Consider the following 12,232-nt stretch of genomic DNA (forward strand, 5'->3'; position numbering starts at 1 on the left):
CTCAGCCGCGAAACTGCTGGTGGAGACGGGACACAATACAGCGCCCCACCCGCAGCCCCTCGCAGCTGCAGAGCCGCTGCAAGCTCGTTCTCTGCCCTTCACCAGTGCCGGGGTGCCGGAACGAGCGGTTACCAGCAGCCCTCCCTCGCAAAAATTGTGCTTCCGAAATCTCTTGATGTCGATTCCGCGGGGGCGGCGTACGGCCCCCCCCGTGCCACACACGGCAGAAGCCCTTTTTGGAGCGCGCGTCTCTCCCCACCCAAAAGGGGAAAGCGCCGGTGTGCTGGCAGGACAGGGCGACACACGCCGCAGATACTAAACATGGCGTTTGGTACGTCTATTATTTCAGCCTTTGTCAACTCATTTCTTATGACCATTTCTATGGTTTCCCCTCAAAAAAGCGCCGTTTTCTCCGCTTTTTAGCGGGCCAGGGTTATGCAAATCGCGCGGGGCATGCTGGGCACACATCTTCCCTGAGGCGGCGCGGGGAGGGCGCGCGCCTTTGGCGGGAGCGCCATGGCGCGCACGCGCGCACAGGCGAACTCGCTCCTGATTGGCGGTGGTGCGCGCGCGCGCAGGGGACTCGCTCCCGGCCGGAAGCGGAAGCACTGCCAAGTGTCGGCGGGCGGCGGAGTGAGCGCGGCGGTGGCGGCCGGGCTTCGGAGTGCCCGCGGGTCATGGGGAGGTACGGGGGGCTCGAGGGGGCTGCGCGGACCACCTGGGGATTCCACACCGGCTGTTGCAAGTCCGGGAGGGAGCACAAGAGTGAGCGCCGAGTCGGCCCGGTGGCGGTCGGTGACCTCCGCTTTGCCCCGCGACTCCCGGCGGGGACGTTCGGCACTGGGAGGGGGATTCGTTCCCATCCCGGCAGTCTGCGTGGGGTGAGCGCTTTAAGCTGGGGATGTTCAGCCTGGAGAAGAGAAGGCCCCAGGGATATTCTTAGAGCCCCTTCCAGCTGAAGGGGCTCGTGGGGAGCTGAAGAGGAACTTTGGACAAGGACCTGGAGGGAGAGGACAAGGAGAATGGCCAGAGCGCAGAGACAGATGCAATACTAGGAAGGAATGCCTGTCAGGGTGGTGGGGCCCTGACACAGGTTGCCCAGGGAGACTGTCGCTGCTTCATTCCTGGAAGTGCTCAAGGCCGGGTTTGACGGGGCTTGTAGCCACCTTGGACAGTGGAAAGTGTCCCTGCCCATGGCAGGGGATGGAATGAGATGACGTTAAAATTTCTTCCCACCCAAACTGTTCTGAGATTCTATGATTGTATTTACATATTTGGTAAAAATCACTATGGTTAATGGAAGTGGGAGCCACCTGAGCACTCCACTGAATGTGCTGTTTGTCATTAACATGGATTTTAGTTACGGCTTTAATGCTGTGCTGGTCAGAACTGAACAATTTGTGGTGCTGATTGCAGTACCCAAATCTCCTCTTGCCCTGGAGGGAGCTGCTGCTGTGAGGATCTCGGCTTACTGGCACATCAGCAGGTACCAGGATGCTCTGTTTCCTGGCAGAAAAATGGAGTTTGACCATATTTTTCTTCAGAATCCTGTGGGATTCTTGTCCTCTGCAGCAGCAACTGTGTGATTTTTTTTCTGACAATGCAATCTGTGGCACTGTACTGAGGACACTTTGTGAAACTGTTTCCTCTAACCATCTTATATAGAATGGGTGATACAAAAAATATCTGGTGTTTCTGTAGGACTGAGAGTTATGTGGAAGAGGAGGATGCCAGAGTAGGTAACGCTGACTGGTGACATTCTGGGAAGGGTGTGGGCTATGGCTTCTCCACTCACTGGGCTCACAGCAGTTGCTGATGTAATTAAAGATCTAGACACTCAGCTGTAAGTAAATGGGGCTGGCATGTGGGATTTACCCTGTGAATCTGTTCCTCCCATGAGTTTTGTGTTCAGGGATCTTAGTGGCATGTGAAAGGTGCAGTAATATCTGGGAATAAACCAAGAAAATCACTTTATGCTGCTAAAATGCTTCTGCCCAAGGATATTGGGGGTTTGTGTCCAAGGATTTTGGTGTTTCCTTCCCTGCCTAGTGGGTAGGAATTCCTGCTTTGTGGATCTGTGAAGTGAGGTGTGGGGTGAACAGCCTGAGATCAACCCCAGCTAAAGGCAAGACTGAAGGTCCCTCACAATCTTGTGCTGGACTTGTCAGCCAGAAGTGCCAGCTGAGGGGTTTAGGGTGTGAGCATAATAATTTTCCGTTGTTAATTCAATTTAAATGGAGCTGGAAACTTGCTGAGGACACAGCAGAAGGGTTTCAGGGACATAAATTCCCCTCAAATGGCTCCTTGTCCGCAGGTGCATGAGTGTGCATTGGAGTGAAGCATTAAAGCTTCTGAATTCTCGCATGTACTTTCTTGTCTGGGTTTTGATATTAATTAATCCAAACTAACCAGGTTTGCTTTGATGAAGGGAAATGTCTATTTGTAGATCGGGGAGCAGACACTGTATGTGAATATCCTGTAAAGCTGGTTAAACAAACTCTTCTTGTGAGTTCAGCCTTAGCTTCTCAGCCATCACTGGCCCCACCATGAGAGGCTTTGCCATCAAACCGTTCCTTAAACTCTCTTTCCTGTGACAGACCCACCAGTGCTGCCCACGGTGGTTGTGGTAGTGGAAGGTGCAGGGTTTGGATGAATTTCCTGTCATGGAGCAGTGAAGACAGAGCAAAACTTCATTGAGCCTGAGGCTTAGAGCAGGAACAGAGGAGGTGCCAGTCAGTGTTCACCTCATGACCAACAACCTGAGTAACTTCAGCACCTGGAGGATCTGTGTAAACACACAATCCACTTGTACTTCACCATTGGGTGAGCTCCCACTCAATTTCCTGTGGCTGTCAATTGCCCAGTGGGGGCACACACATGTTCCTCCCTCTCTGAGCACCAGACTATGTTCTCAGAACCCAAAATGAACCAATGTTGTCAATCCCACATGGAGAGGTTACTACAGGCTGGGCTGTGAGTGTGATGCTGCCAAAAGTGAGATCCCAGGGAGGCTGGGTCCTGCTTTCTCTCCAGGGCTCTGGATTGCGGGGATGAGGCATTCCATGTTGCTGCATCAGGAACAAGCCGTGTCCTGCAGTTAAATCTGCTCTGAGTGGTCTGTTCTTTGTGGGAAATAGGTTCAAGAAGGCTATGTGGAGTGGATGTGGAGGGGTTCAGCTCAAGGGATGAATGGGTGGGTGGGTCACTGCTGCTGTCACCAGCATGCAGCCACTGTGATGCTGGAAAACTTAATTTTCTGTACAGCAGGGAAGGTTTTCTCTGCTACTAAACATCACTTCTCCCTTCATGCTGTGAGCAGAGATTCCTGATCTATAAACTGCAGGGCCTGTCAGAACACTGCAGTTTTCTCTGGACAAAGACCTGTTCACCCTGCTGAATTCCTGCTATTTGCTAACCGTGGCTTTCCTCTCCCTTTCCAGTTGATTAGTTTGGATCCCCGCAACCCCAAGAAGAAGCAGGACCTAGACAAGCTTTATGATCTAAAAGCTAAAGCCCAACAGATTATGAACCAATTTGGCCCTTCTGCCTTGATCAACCTCTCCAACTTCTCCTCAATCAAGCCAGAACCAGCCAGCACCCCCCCGCAGAGCTCCATGGCCAACAGCACCACTGTGGCAAAGATGCCAGGGACGCCCAGTGGAGGAGGGCGGCTCAGTCCTGAAAGCAACCAGGTAATTCCGTCCCGACTTTGGGACCATGGGGATGATGCTCGGGCATCACAATTATCACAGACTTGCCTGTGGCTTCATTCACCTTCTTTAAATCACCAGCAGGAATATAATGTTTATTGAATTATCAGTTACTGAGTGAACAAAACTTCCTTACAGAGTTCCTCTCTCCCAGGTGCTTCCTGGCTGGATGGGGTTTGGATGCTGTAGGTGTAGAGGTTTTTCCAGTCTTAGGAAAGTGTATATTGGGGTGTGATAGGGGAAGTAATTTTTAAATGGGGTTTAGATGGGAAAAATATGGGGAGCAGTGGGTGGTGAGGTGCAGGCTGCCCAGAGAAGCTGTGGCTGCCCCATCCCTGAGAGTGTCCAAAGCCAGGTTGCATGGGGCTTGGAGTAGCCTGGGATAGTGGAAGGTGTCCCTGCCCATGGCAGGGGGTGGAATGGGATAAGCTTTAAGGTCCCTTCCAACTCAACCTGGCACGGAGCCTTTGATGTGCATAAAACAAACTGCTGCCCAGGGAATGCCCCGGCCTAGCTCTCTGATGGCTTTGCTGGCACCAGGACTCTTTGGAAGCGTGCTAAACCCCAGCATAAAACAGCCACAGCAGTGAAGGAATGAGGAAGGGCAGGAATTTCCCATCTGTGTCTGGTTGACCTGACCAGGCTGACAACTTCCATCCATATCTTTTAAGACTCAGCATCCTGTTGTTCAGCCCAGTGTAGTTTCTGTTCCTGCCACATCTGACTGCCCTGGAATAACCCAGCACTCCCACAATTCTGTTTTCCATGTGAAGCACTAAAGCTGATAAGTGCTAGAGCCATGGAAATGCTTCCCTCATGCCCTGGGCACAATTTTAGTCACTGATACGCTGATTGCACTTGCTGTCTGCATCTTAACACTTATAGTTTTGCCTTTTCACTCCTTGCCAGCAGCATTTTTGTGCTGGAAACATTTATTCTGGCTGCTGCACTCCAGTTGCTGTCCAGAGCAACCACTGGTGCTTTAAAATTACTCGTTAACACCTGATATTTCTTATCTCTGCCATTCCTGAGCTGATAGACTGTGTCAACAGTGTGACTGGGTCCTGGGGGCATGGGGGAGGAGGTGGTTGTGGCTGTGCTCCACGGGCAGCTTCTTTGCTGGAGCAGGGCAGTAAATCCTTCCTCTCCTCCCACATGCTCAGGTTTTAACCAAGAAGAAATTGCAGGACCTGGTGCGTGAGGTGGATCCGAACGAGCAGCTGGATGAAGATGTGGAAGAAGTAGGTTCCAACCTGTGGAAGGGACTGCAGAGTTAATTTGTAATTTGTCACAGATCAGTTGCCCTTTGTCCAAGGAGGGAGCATTGGTTCATGTAACACTTATTTTCCCATGCAGCCTTCAGCCATCCCTGGTTTTTTGCATCCCAGTCCCAAAAAGGCTTTTAAAACAGCAATTGCAGCAAACACCTGTGAAATCCACTCCTTTGAGTGGAATTTTGGACACCACAATACAAGAAAGATCTAAAGCTATTGCAAGGCTCCCAGTGGAGACTGAAGATGGGGAAGGATCAGGAGGGACCACAAGAGGAGTGACTGAGGGTACTTAGTGTGTTCAGCTGGAGCAGAGGAGATGGAGGGCAGAGCTCAGTAGGGACTGCAGCTCCTCCCAAGAGGCAGCTCCGATCTCTGCTCCCTGTGACAGGGACAGGAGCCAGGGAATGACTGGAGCAGCATCAGGCTGGAGATCAGGGAAAGGTTCTTCCCCTAGAGGGTGCTGGGCACTGACCAGGCTCCCCAGGCAATGCCAGCTCCCCAGGCAGCCAGACTCAAGGGGCATTTGAACAACACTCTCAGGCACAGAATGGGGATTGCTGGGGTGTCCTGTGCAGGACCAGGAGCTGGCCTGGATGATCCTTGCAGGTCCCTCCCAATTCAGGACATTCTGTACTTCTACATACCAGCTTCTGAGGGCTTGTTTTCATCTTCCCACATAATTTCAACTGCTCAGTGCTGACCAGACTGGTCGTTGCCCTTGTTCCACCATAGATGCTGCTACAGATCGCCGATGACTTCATTGAGAGTGTGGTGACAGCTGCCTGCCAGCTCGCACGGCACCGCAAGTCCAATACTCTGGAAGTCAAAGATGTCCAGTTGCACCTTGGTGAGTGACTCTTACCTGGTTTCTTCCCTTCTACCCCCAGCTCTCAGCTCCTCCTGGAGCCAGGGCACAACTGCAGTGCTGTGGTGGAAGCCTGTGAGTAGATAATGCATCCCTGCCCATGGCAAGGGGTTGGAAGTGGATGAGCTTTAATGTCTCTTCCAACTGAAACCATTCTGTGAATTCCAGAGCGCCAGTGGAACATGTGGATCCCGGGCTTTGGTTCTGAAGAAATCAGGCCCTACAAAAAAGCCTGCACTACAGAAGCTCACAAACAGGTAAGGAGCCCTCACAACACCAGGAATCACATGGAAGGCTGGCATGAGGATGATGGTCATAGCCTCCTGGCACTGAATTAGTGGCCCCTTCCAAGTCATTCAGACTGGAAATGACTTCCAGAGCCTCCTGATCTGTTTGTACAGCGGGTTGAGGATGCTGTGTCTCCTCAGCTATGTTGGCTTTGCCCAAAGAGAAGCAGCAGCTCTTGGTGCTGAGGAGCTTGGGAGGGTTAAAATCAACTAGGAGCTGTACACAGGCACTTCTTGGCTGTCCCTGGCAACTCCATCTCTGTGCAAATGGCATGAAAACACCCTTAATTTTGCTTTTAAACTGCATTGGACCATTGGTTTTTAAGCCATGGTCAGAGCCTAGAAGGAGCTGGCCTGCGGTGGGTTCATGGGTGATGCTGCAGTTCCCACTGGGCAGAGGGGGGGACCTTGAGATGGGCTTTGATTCCACTGGCCCAGGTTGCCAAGTGGAGCAGCACAGATACTTCCTTCTCCTCTTCAGCCTGGAACCCATTAAGATTCAAACAGACCTGAAAGACCTGTGTGGAAGCAAGTCAGGCAGCGTCCTGGGAGCACCTGGGATGCCTTGTTTCTGCTGTGGGTGGTTGTGCTCACCTGCTCTGAGCTGCTCAGCTTCCCATGGTTTTCCCTCTCTTGTTGCAGAGAATGGCACTGATCCGCAAAACTACCAAGAAATAGCCCCTGGACAGAGCCAGAGACACCACCAGTGCAGTTTGGGATACCTACCGCTCCACTGAAGCCTCCATGATGTCACCTGTGGGATATTTTTTTAATGCTTTACAGAGAAGCATCTATTTTTTATTAATGGTGCAGCAATATCTTGACTTGATGAGGAGACCTGCCAAAAACATTCTACGCCCTGTTCTCGTTCCTCCTCAGAGTGCGACATATCTCAAACAGACTTATATTTGTGACTTGAAAGTGGTTTATCGTACAAGTGATTATCCAAGGGACAGAGCATTTGATCGTGTGTGGGACAGTATTAGAAGCATCTGTAGAGGTTTTTTTTTTCCTCCTTCCTGCCCCTACCTGTTCCAGTACTTTGTAATGTCAGTGTTTATATAAATACTTGCGTTTGTTTTACATGAATAAAGAAATTATTCTAAGCTGTTGTCACAGGCTTGTGGTCTTCAGGCAGCATTGTACAGGGTGGCATGGGAGGGTACCTGTCACCTCGGCTCTGTGTGTGGTGCTGTTCTGTGGGAGATCTCCTGAGAGTTTACAGGAAGCAGAATCGTGGAATATCCTGAGCTGGAAAAGATCCCCAACGATTATTGAGCCCAGCTCCTCGTCTGCCCAGGACACCCCACCAATCCCACCCTATGCCTGAGAGCCCAGCCCATGCTCTTCAGAGCTGTGGCAACCTTGGGGCTGTGCCAATTCCCTGGGGAGCCTGGCCATTGCCCGAGCACCCTTGAGGGAAGAGCTGTTTCCTAATACGCAATCTCTCCCTCCCTTGACACAGCTTCAGCTGTTCCCTCGAGTCCTGTCTCTGGTCACAGAGAGCAGAGATTGGAGGTGTCTCTTATGAGGAGCTGCAGATGCTGGTGAGTCTCAGGTTTCCTCCAGGGTGAACAAACCCAAGTGCCCTCAGCTGCTCTTCCAGAGGTTTTCTCCCCTCCAGACCCTTCTAGACCACAAGGATTTGGCCAGTCCCTCACCTGCCAATCAGGATGACCAGGTGGGTCACTTCCCTCCTACCTCCAACCTATTGCTGGGATATTTGAACTGTTGGAAGGGGGATGTGACAGAGCAGGAAGTCAGAGTCCCACAGACTCTGTCTGTGCCTGGACATTGAAAAGGCCACATGCACCTGACTGTTCCTGCTGCTCTGCTCAGACCTCTGGGAAGATGTGGGGGCTGTTGTGGGGATTCAGGAGTTGACTGCACTGCAAACCCCTGCACGGCAGGAAGGCTCCTGCAGCCCTAGGCAGACCTGGATTCATCCTCCTTGTCCAGCTCTCTGGAGGCTCCCAGTACCTGCAGGGGAAACCAGGGTGGGTGAAGTGATTCCATGACCATCCGGGGCTCACTCCTCATGTCGCTGTGGGATGAGGAGCCTGGGGAGCTCCTTTCTGCAGCCTTGTAGAGAGGTTTTTTTTTTTCAAATTATATTGTATGAAGATTAATCTGAAAGGGAAAGTGGGCATTTCCTTAGAATGTTATGTGGTTATTTTTGCCTTGTACTCAACTAGGCATGTACTCAGCCAGAGTTGTAGATACGTCATCTGAGTTCCATGATAAATTTGCCACTTTTAATTTTATTTGGAAAGACTTAAATCTTTAGGGCTTTATGACTGTGATCTCAGTCAGTACAAGAGAGAATAGGGGAAGGGGTGACATTGACCTCTGCAGGCCTGTGGGGTTCCACTGGGGGACTTCACCCTTCCAACGCGCTTCCTTTTTCCCAGGAAAACACAGGCAGGCAGAGGTTGACCAGGGGTATTTAATATAGCCATGCCACCCCTGCCTGTGCCTGGCTGCTCCGTATCCACTTCCACTCCTGAGCCCAGCATGTCCCTGCCTTTCCAGTGTCCCCAGCTCTAGCATGAGCATCTCTTCTGCTTCTCCTCCTTCTCCAGTGCCTGAGTCTTGGGCAGCACTGGCAGTGGGATGCTGCTCTTCACCCCATCCCACGCCTCGCTGGCCACCAACCGCCCTGTCTGCAGTGCTTGGTAAATGGCCACCGTCAGCATCTGGAAGGCCTGGACCACATTGGAAGCGTCTTTGGCTGAGGTCTCCACGTACTGGACACCCAGTGAGGCCGCCAACTTCTCTGCCTCCCTCTGGCCCACCCGGCGCTGCCCAGCCAGGTCACTCTTGTGACCCACCAGCAGGAAGACCATGCGGAAGGGCTGAATCGTGTCAGTCACCTCCTGGTGCCATCGCCGGATGCTCTCAAAGGACGTGCGGTTGGTGATGTCGAAAAGCAGCATCCCCCCGGCAGAGTTGCGGTAATAGGCGCGAGTCACAGACCTGGGATGGGAACACCAAGGGCAGGGGAGTGAGTGGCCCCTGGGGTTTCCTGTGCCACCTCGAGCAGCATGTTTCCTGCCCACAGAGTAGCCCTGGCTAGGACCTGCTCCTGCTCCTGCAAGCAGCACTCTGCATTCAAAGCACCGTGAGAGGAGCGAGAATCAGCCTTTTGCAGTGTCAATAAGAGCTCCAGGGGCAGCTCTGTCCGTGCTCAGCCACCACAGCTCATCTGTCTCCTGCAGCCACAGCCCCCAAGTGCCCCTGTGTCTGTAGCCATGTCCCCAGGGCTCCACCATCCCTGCTGTCATGGTCCTGGAACTCTTCTGTCCCTGCTGCCATGTCCCCAGTACTTTCCCATCTCTGCTGCAGGAGTCCTGGAACTTTCCCATTCCTGCAAACCCAGATCTGCCACTCTCCCATCCCCTGCAGCCACATCACCCAAGCTTTCCTGTACCCAGGAGCTGCCTGGCTGGTGGCGGCAGCCCCACAGTGAGGTGTGAAGGCTCCTAGCAACTAAGCTGAGGAAGATGTTTTGCCCAGCACTCAGTGGGCTCCCAGCTGTTTCCCAGCCCCTCTGCAGCTGGAGTGGCAGGGGGGTTCTTGGGGGAGCACTATACCCCCTTTAGAGCTGGAGCAAGGGCTTACAAGACAGTCCCAAGGGCTCCTTTCCCTTGGCTTTTGACATGGTGGTTCCTCACCCAAAGGGACAAGTGGGAACATAGCCACATCACCAACCTCCTTGGGCTTAGAATCACAACACTCCACCCCAAATCTGGAGGGGGACATCCATCTCCACCACCCCTCCCAACCCAATGGACCCACCTGAACCTCTCCTGCCCGGCTGTGTCCCAGAACTGCAGCTTCACTTGCAGCCCCGGCTCCAGCTCCACAAATTGGACGTAGAAGTCCACCCCCACCGTCTGGTTGACTGCGTCCAGGAAGACACCCTCGGTGTAGCACCGCAACAGTGAGGATTTCCCCACTGTCGAGTCCCCCAGCATGATTACCCGGAACTGGTACTGCCACCGTGGCTCCATCGGTGCCTCTGCTGGCTGCCAGGACCTGCCACCCCCGCACCAGGAGCGTGTTCAGGCAGGCAGGGAGCTCCTCCACCCAGGAGGCGTTCCCAGTACCATCAGTGCTGTGTGTCCCCTTTGGAGCCCCTTTGTCCCCTTTATTTTGGCTCCATCCAGCTGGAAGCACTCAGGGGTGCCTGCTCCCATTTTCCTATGGACAGGACACCCTGAAAAGTGTCCCAGACAAGGGAAGCTGTTGCCCCACCAGTGATGCCCCCCAAAGCAGAGGATCCCCCATGCCATGGATTGAGTGCTGTGCCCCTGCCTGGGTTGCAGTGTTTGGCACAGCCTTTACTTAGTGTGGAAAAGCCATTAGATTTATTAAAAACACTCCTACAGCAGAGTACTGTTTTTCAGAGCCCCCAGATTAAGGTTTGAAATAAACTCAAGCCCAGGTGGGAGACCCAACCCCATAATCACCCAAGGGCTGCAGGTGCTGGGTGGAGAGAGAAGCATCCCCACAATTTGGGGTCCCATGTCCCCCTATCCCCATCAGCACTGGCAGCGCTGCTGGGGCTCCCTCCCTGCCAGGGGTTGGTGGCGACTCTGGCTGGGGATGAGCCTGATGCCATCACATCCCTGGTGTGGGGCAAGGATCCCCTGGCCCAGTGCCTGCTGGATACCTCCAGCCAGTGTCTGGAAGGCCAGCTCCACGTTGAGGTTGCTGAGGGCTGAGGTCTCCACAAAGGCCATGCCCAGAGTGGTGGCGAGGCGTCCAGCTTCCTCTGCTGACACAGCTCGTTCAGCCACCAGGTCACACTTGTGTCCCACCAGGACAAAGGCAGGCAGCTGGTCCCCCGCAGCCTCGTGATACCACTCGGGAACATGCTCAAAAGACGCCCGGCTGGTGAGGTCAAACATCAGCAGTACCCCCGCCGCACTCCGATAGAAGGACCTGGTGAAAGATCTGTGCATACCCAGCAGGTTTTCAAAGGATACTGGGAAGCTCTAACACTGACAACCCGAGGATGGGGCTTGGGAGATTTTTGTTTGACAGGTCGGACCTCAGGAGTGGAAAAGGGAGACCTGTCTTGGCCATTTACATCGCCGTTTTCTGTTCAGCATCCCTCTCCCCAGACTGGGGGGCTCCAGAGGAGACCTTCGGGGTTTTCAGGGTCTCTGTGGTACTGTTTATCCCCTCAACAGCCCCAGATGCAGTGGGGATGGGGCAGCACTGGACAGAAATATGGCACCACCAGAGCGAACCATGGAGTCCCCAAAAGGTTCCCAGGGATGGGGAGGGCCTGGGAGAGCCCAGCTCCAGCCACAGCACTTTGGTCTTCAGCCCTTCATGCCCCATTTGAACCTCTCTCACACTCCCAGGTGCTCCTGGCTTCAGCCTGATGCAATCAGGAAAGAAACCACCCAGCCCCAGCCCAGCAGCACTCAGGAACAAGCACTCGGCCCTGCTCCCTTGGCTGCTCCCCTGAACAGCTCCAGTATCACTGCAAGCTCAGCACAGGGTGCCACTGGCCCCTAAGTATCACCATCCCAGTGAGCCATTGCTACCTGTCACTGCACACCCAGCTGGGGATTTACAAACACCCCAGGATGGGAGGATGACTTGGTGCGGTGCTGGGGCCCACATACCCACCTCACCTGAACCGCTCCTGGCCAGCCACGTCCCAGAGCTGCAGCTTGGCCTTGCCAATGGGTGGCATCAGGATAGTCCGGCTGCAGAACTCGACACCGACGGTGGGGCTGGGAGTGGCTGCCCCACCAGTGGCTGCCCCACCTGGCCCATCAGTGAAGCAGCGCAGCAGTGAGGACTTGCCCACGGCTGTGTCCCCCAGCACGATGACACGGAACTGAAAGTGTCCCTCGGGGTCAGGATCCTGGGGGGAATCTGTCACTGTCCCCATGGCTAAGCTGACCAGATCCCGACCCACTGCATTCCTGCTGTGCTAGCAGCAACAGGACAGGTCTCCACCCTTGTCCCCACCCCACCGGAGGACAGGGACAGCTCTGGCCCTGCAGTCACCCGGGCAAACAAACAGTTTGGGAGGGAGCAGCTGCCAGCTCCGTCCTCATCCTTCCCGGTAAC

General features: G+C 53.9%; 3 protein-coding genes and 1 non-coding gene across 4 annotated transcripts; 1 reads left to right on the plus strand and 3 right to left on the minus strand.

Annotated features, from left to right (window-relative positions):
- Positions 1 to 108: 108 nt before the first annotated feature.
- LOC137462528 (U11 spliceosomal RNA) lies at positions 109 to 238 on the minus strand. Its single transcript, XR_010993714.1, has one exon. It is a non-coding gene; the product is annotated as a U11 spliceosomal RNA (small nuclear RNA).
- Positions 239 to 574: 336 nt separating this feature from the next.
- TAF12 (TATA-box binding protein associated factor 12) lies at positions 575 to 7,242 on the plus strand. Its single transcript, XM_068172606.1, has 6 exons — positions 575 to 685; positions 3,441 to 3,692; positions 4,874 to 4,951; positions 5,717 to 5,831; positions 6,018 to 6,106; positions 6,779 to 7,242. Exons 2-6 carry the CDS (start codon positions 3,525 to 3,527, stop codon positions 6,812 to 6,814), a joined length of 486 nt encoding a protein of 161 aa, XP_068028707.1. The 5' UTR covers positions 575 to 685; positions 3,441 to 3,524; the 3' UTR covers positions 6,815 to 7,242.
- Positions 7,243 to 8,460: 1,218 nt separating this feature from the next.
- Positions 8,461 to 10,415, minus strand: LOC137462335 (ras-related protein Rab-39B-like). Its single transcript, XM_068172578.1, has 2 exons — positions 9,935 to 10,415; positions 8,461 to 9,112 (listed from the first exon to the last, which is right to left on the minus strand). The coding sequence occupies exons 1-2, from the start codon at positions 10,147 to 10,149 to the stop codon at positions 8,680 to 8,682; spliced, it is 648 nt and encodes a 215-aa protein (XP_068028679.1). The 5' UTR covers positions 10,150 to 10,415; the 3' UTR covers positions 8,461 to 8,679.
- On the minus strand, positions 10,410 to 12,084 carry LOC137462334 (ras-related protein Rab-42-like). The gene is made up of 2 exons (XM_068172577.1): positions 11,788 to 12,084; positions 10,410 to 11,095 (listed from the first exon to the last, which is right to left on the minus strand). The coding sequence occupies exons 1-2, from the start codon at positions 12,048 to 12,050 to the stop codon at positions 10,681 to 10,683; spliced, it is 678 nt and encodes a 225-aa protein (XP_068028678.1). The 5' UTR covers positions 12,051 to 12,084; the 3' UTR covers positions 10,410 to 10,680.
- Between the last annotated feature and the right edge of the window lie 148 nt (positions 12,085 to 12,232).

Source organism: Anomalospiza imberbis, chromosome 25, assembly GCF_031753505.1.
Source record: "Anomalospiza imberbis isolate Cuckoo-Finch-1a 21T00152 chromosome 25, ASM3175350v1, whole genome shotgun sequence".
Classification (NCBI taxonomy): Eukaryota; Metazoa; Chordata; class Aves; order Passeriformes; family Viduidae; genus Anomalospiza; species Anomalospiza imberbis.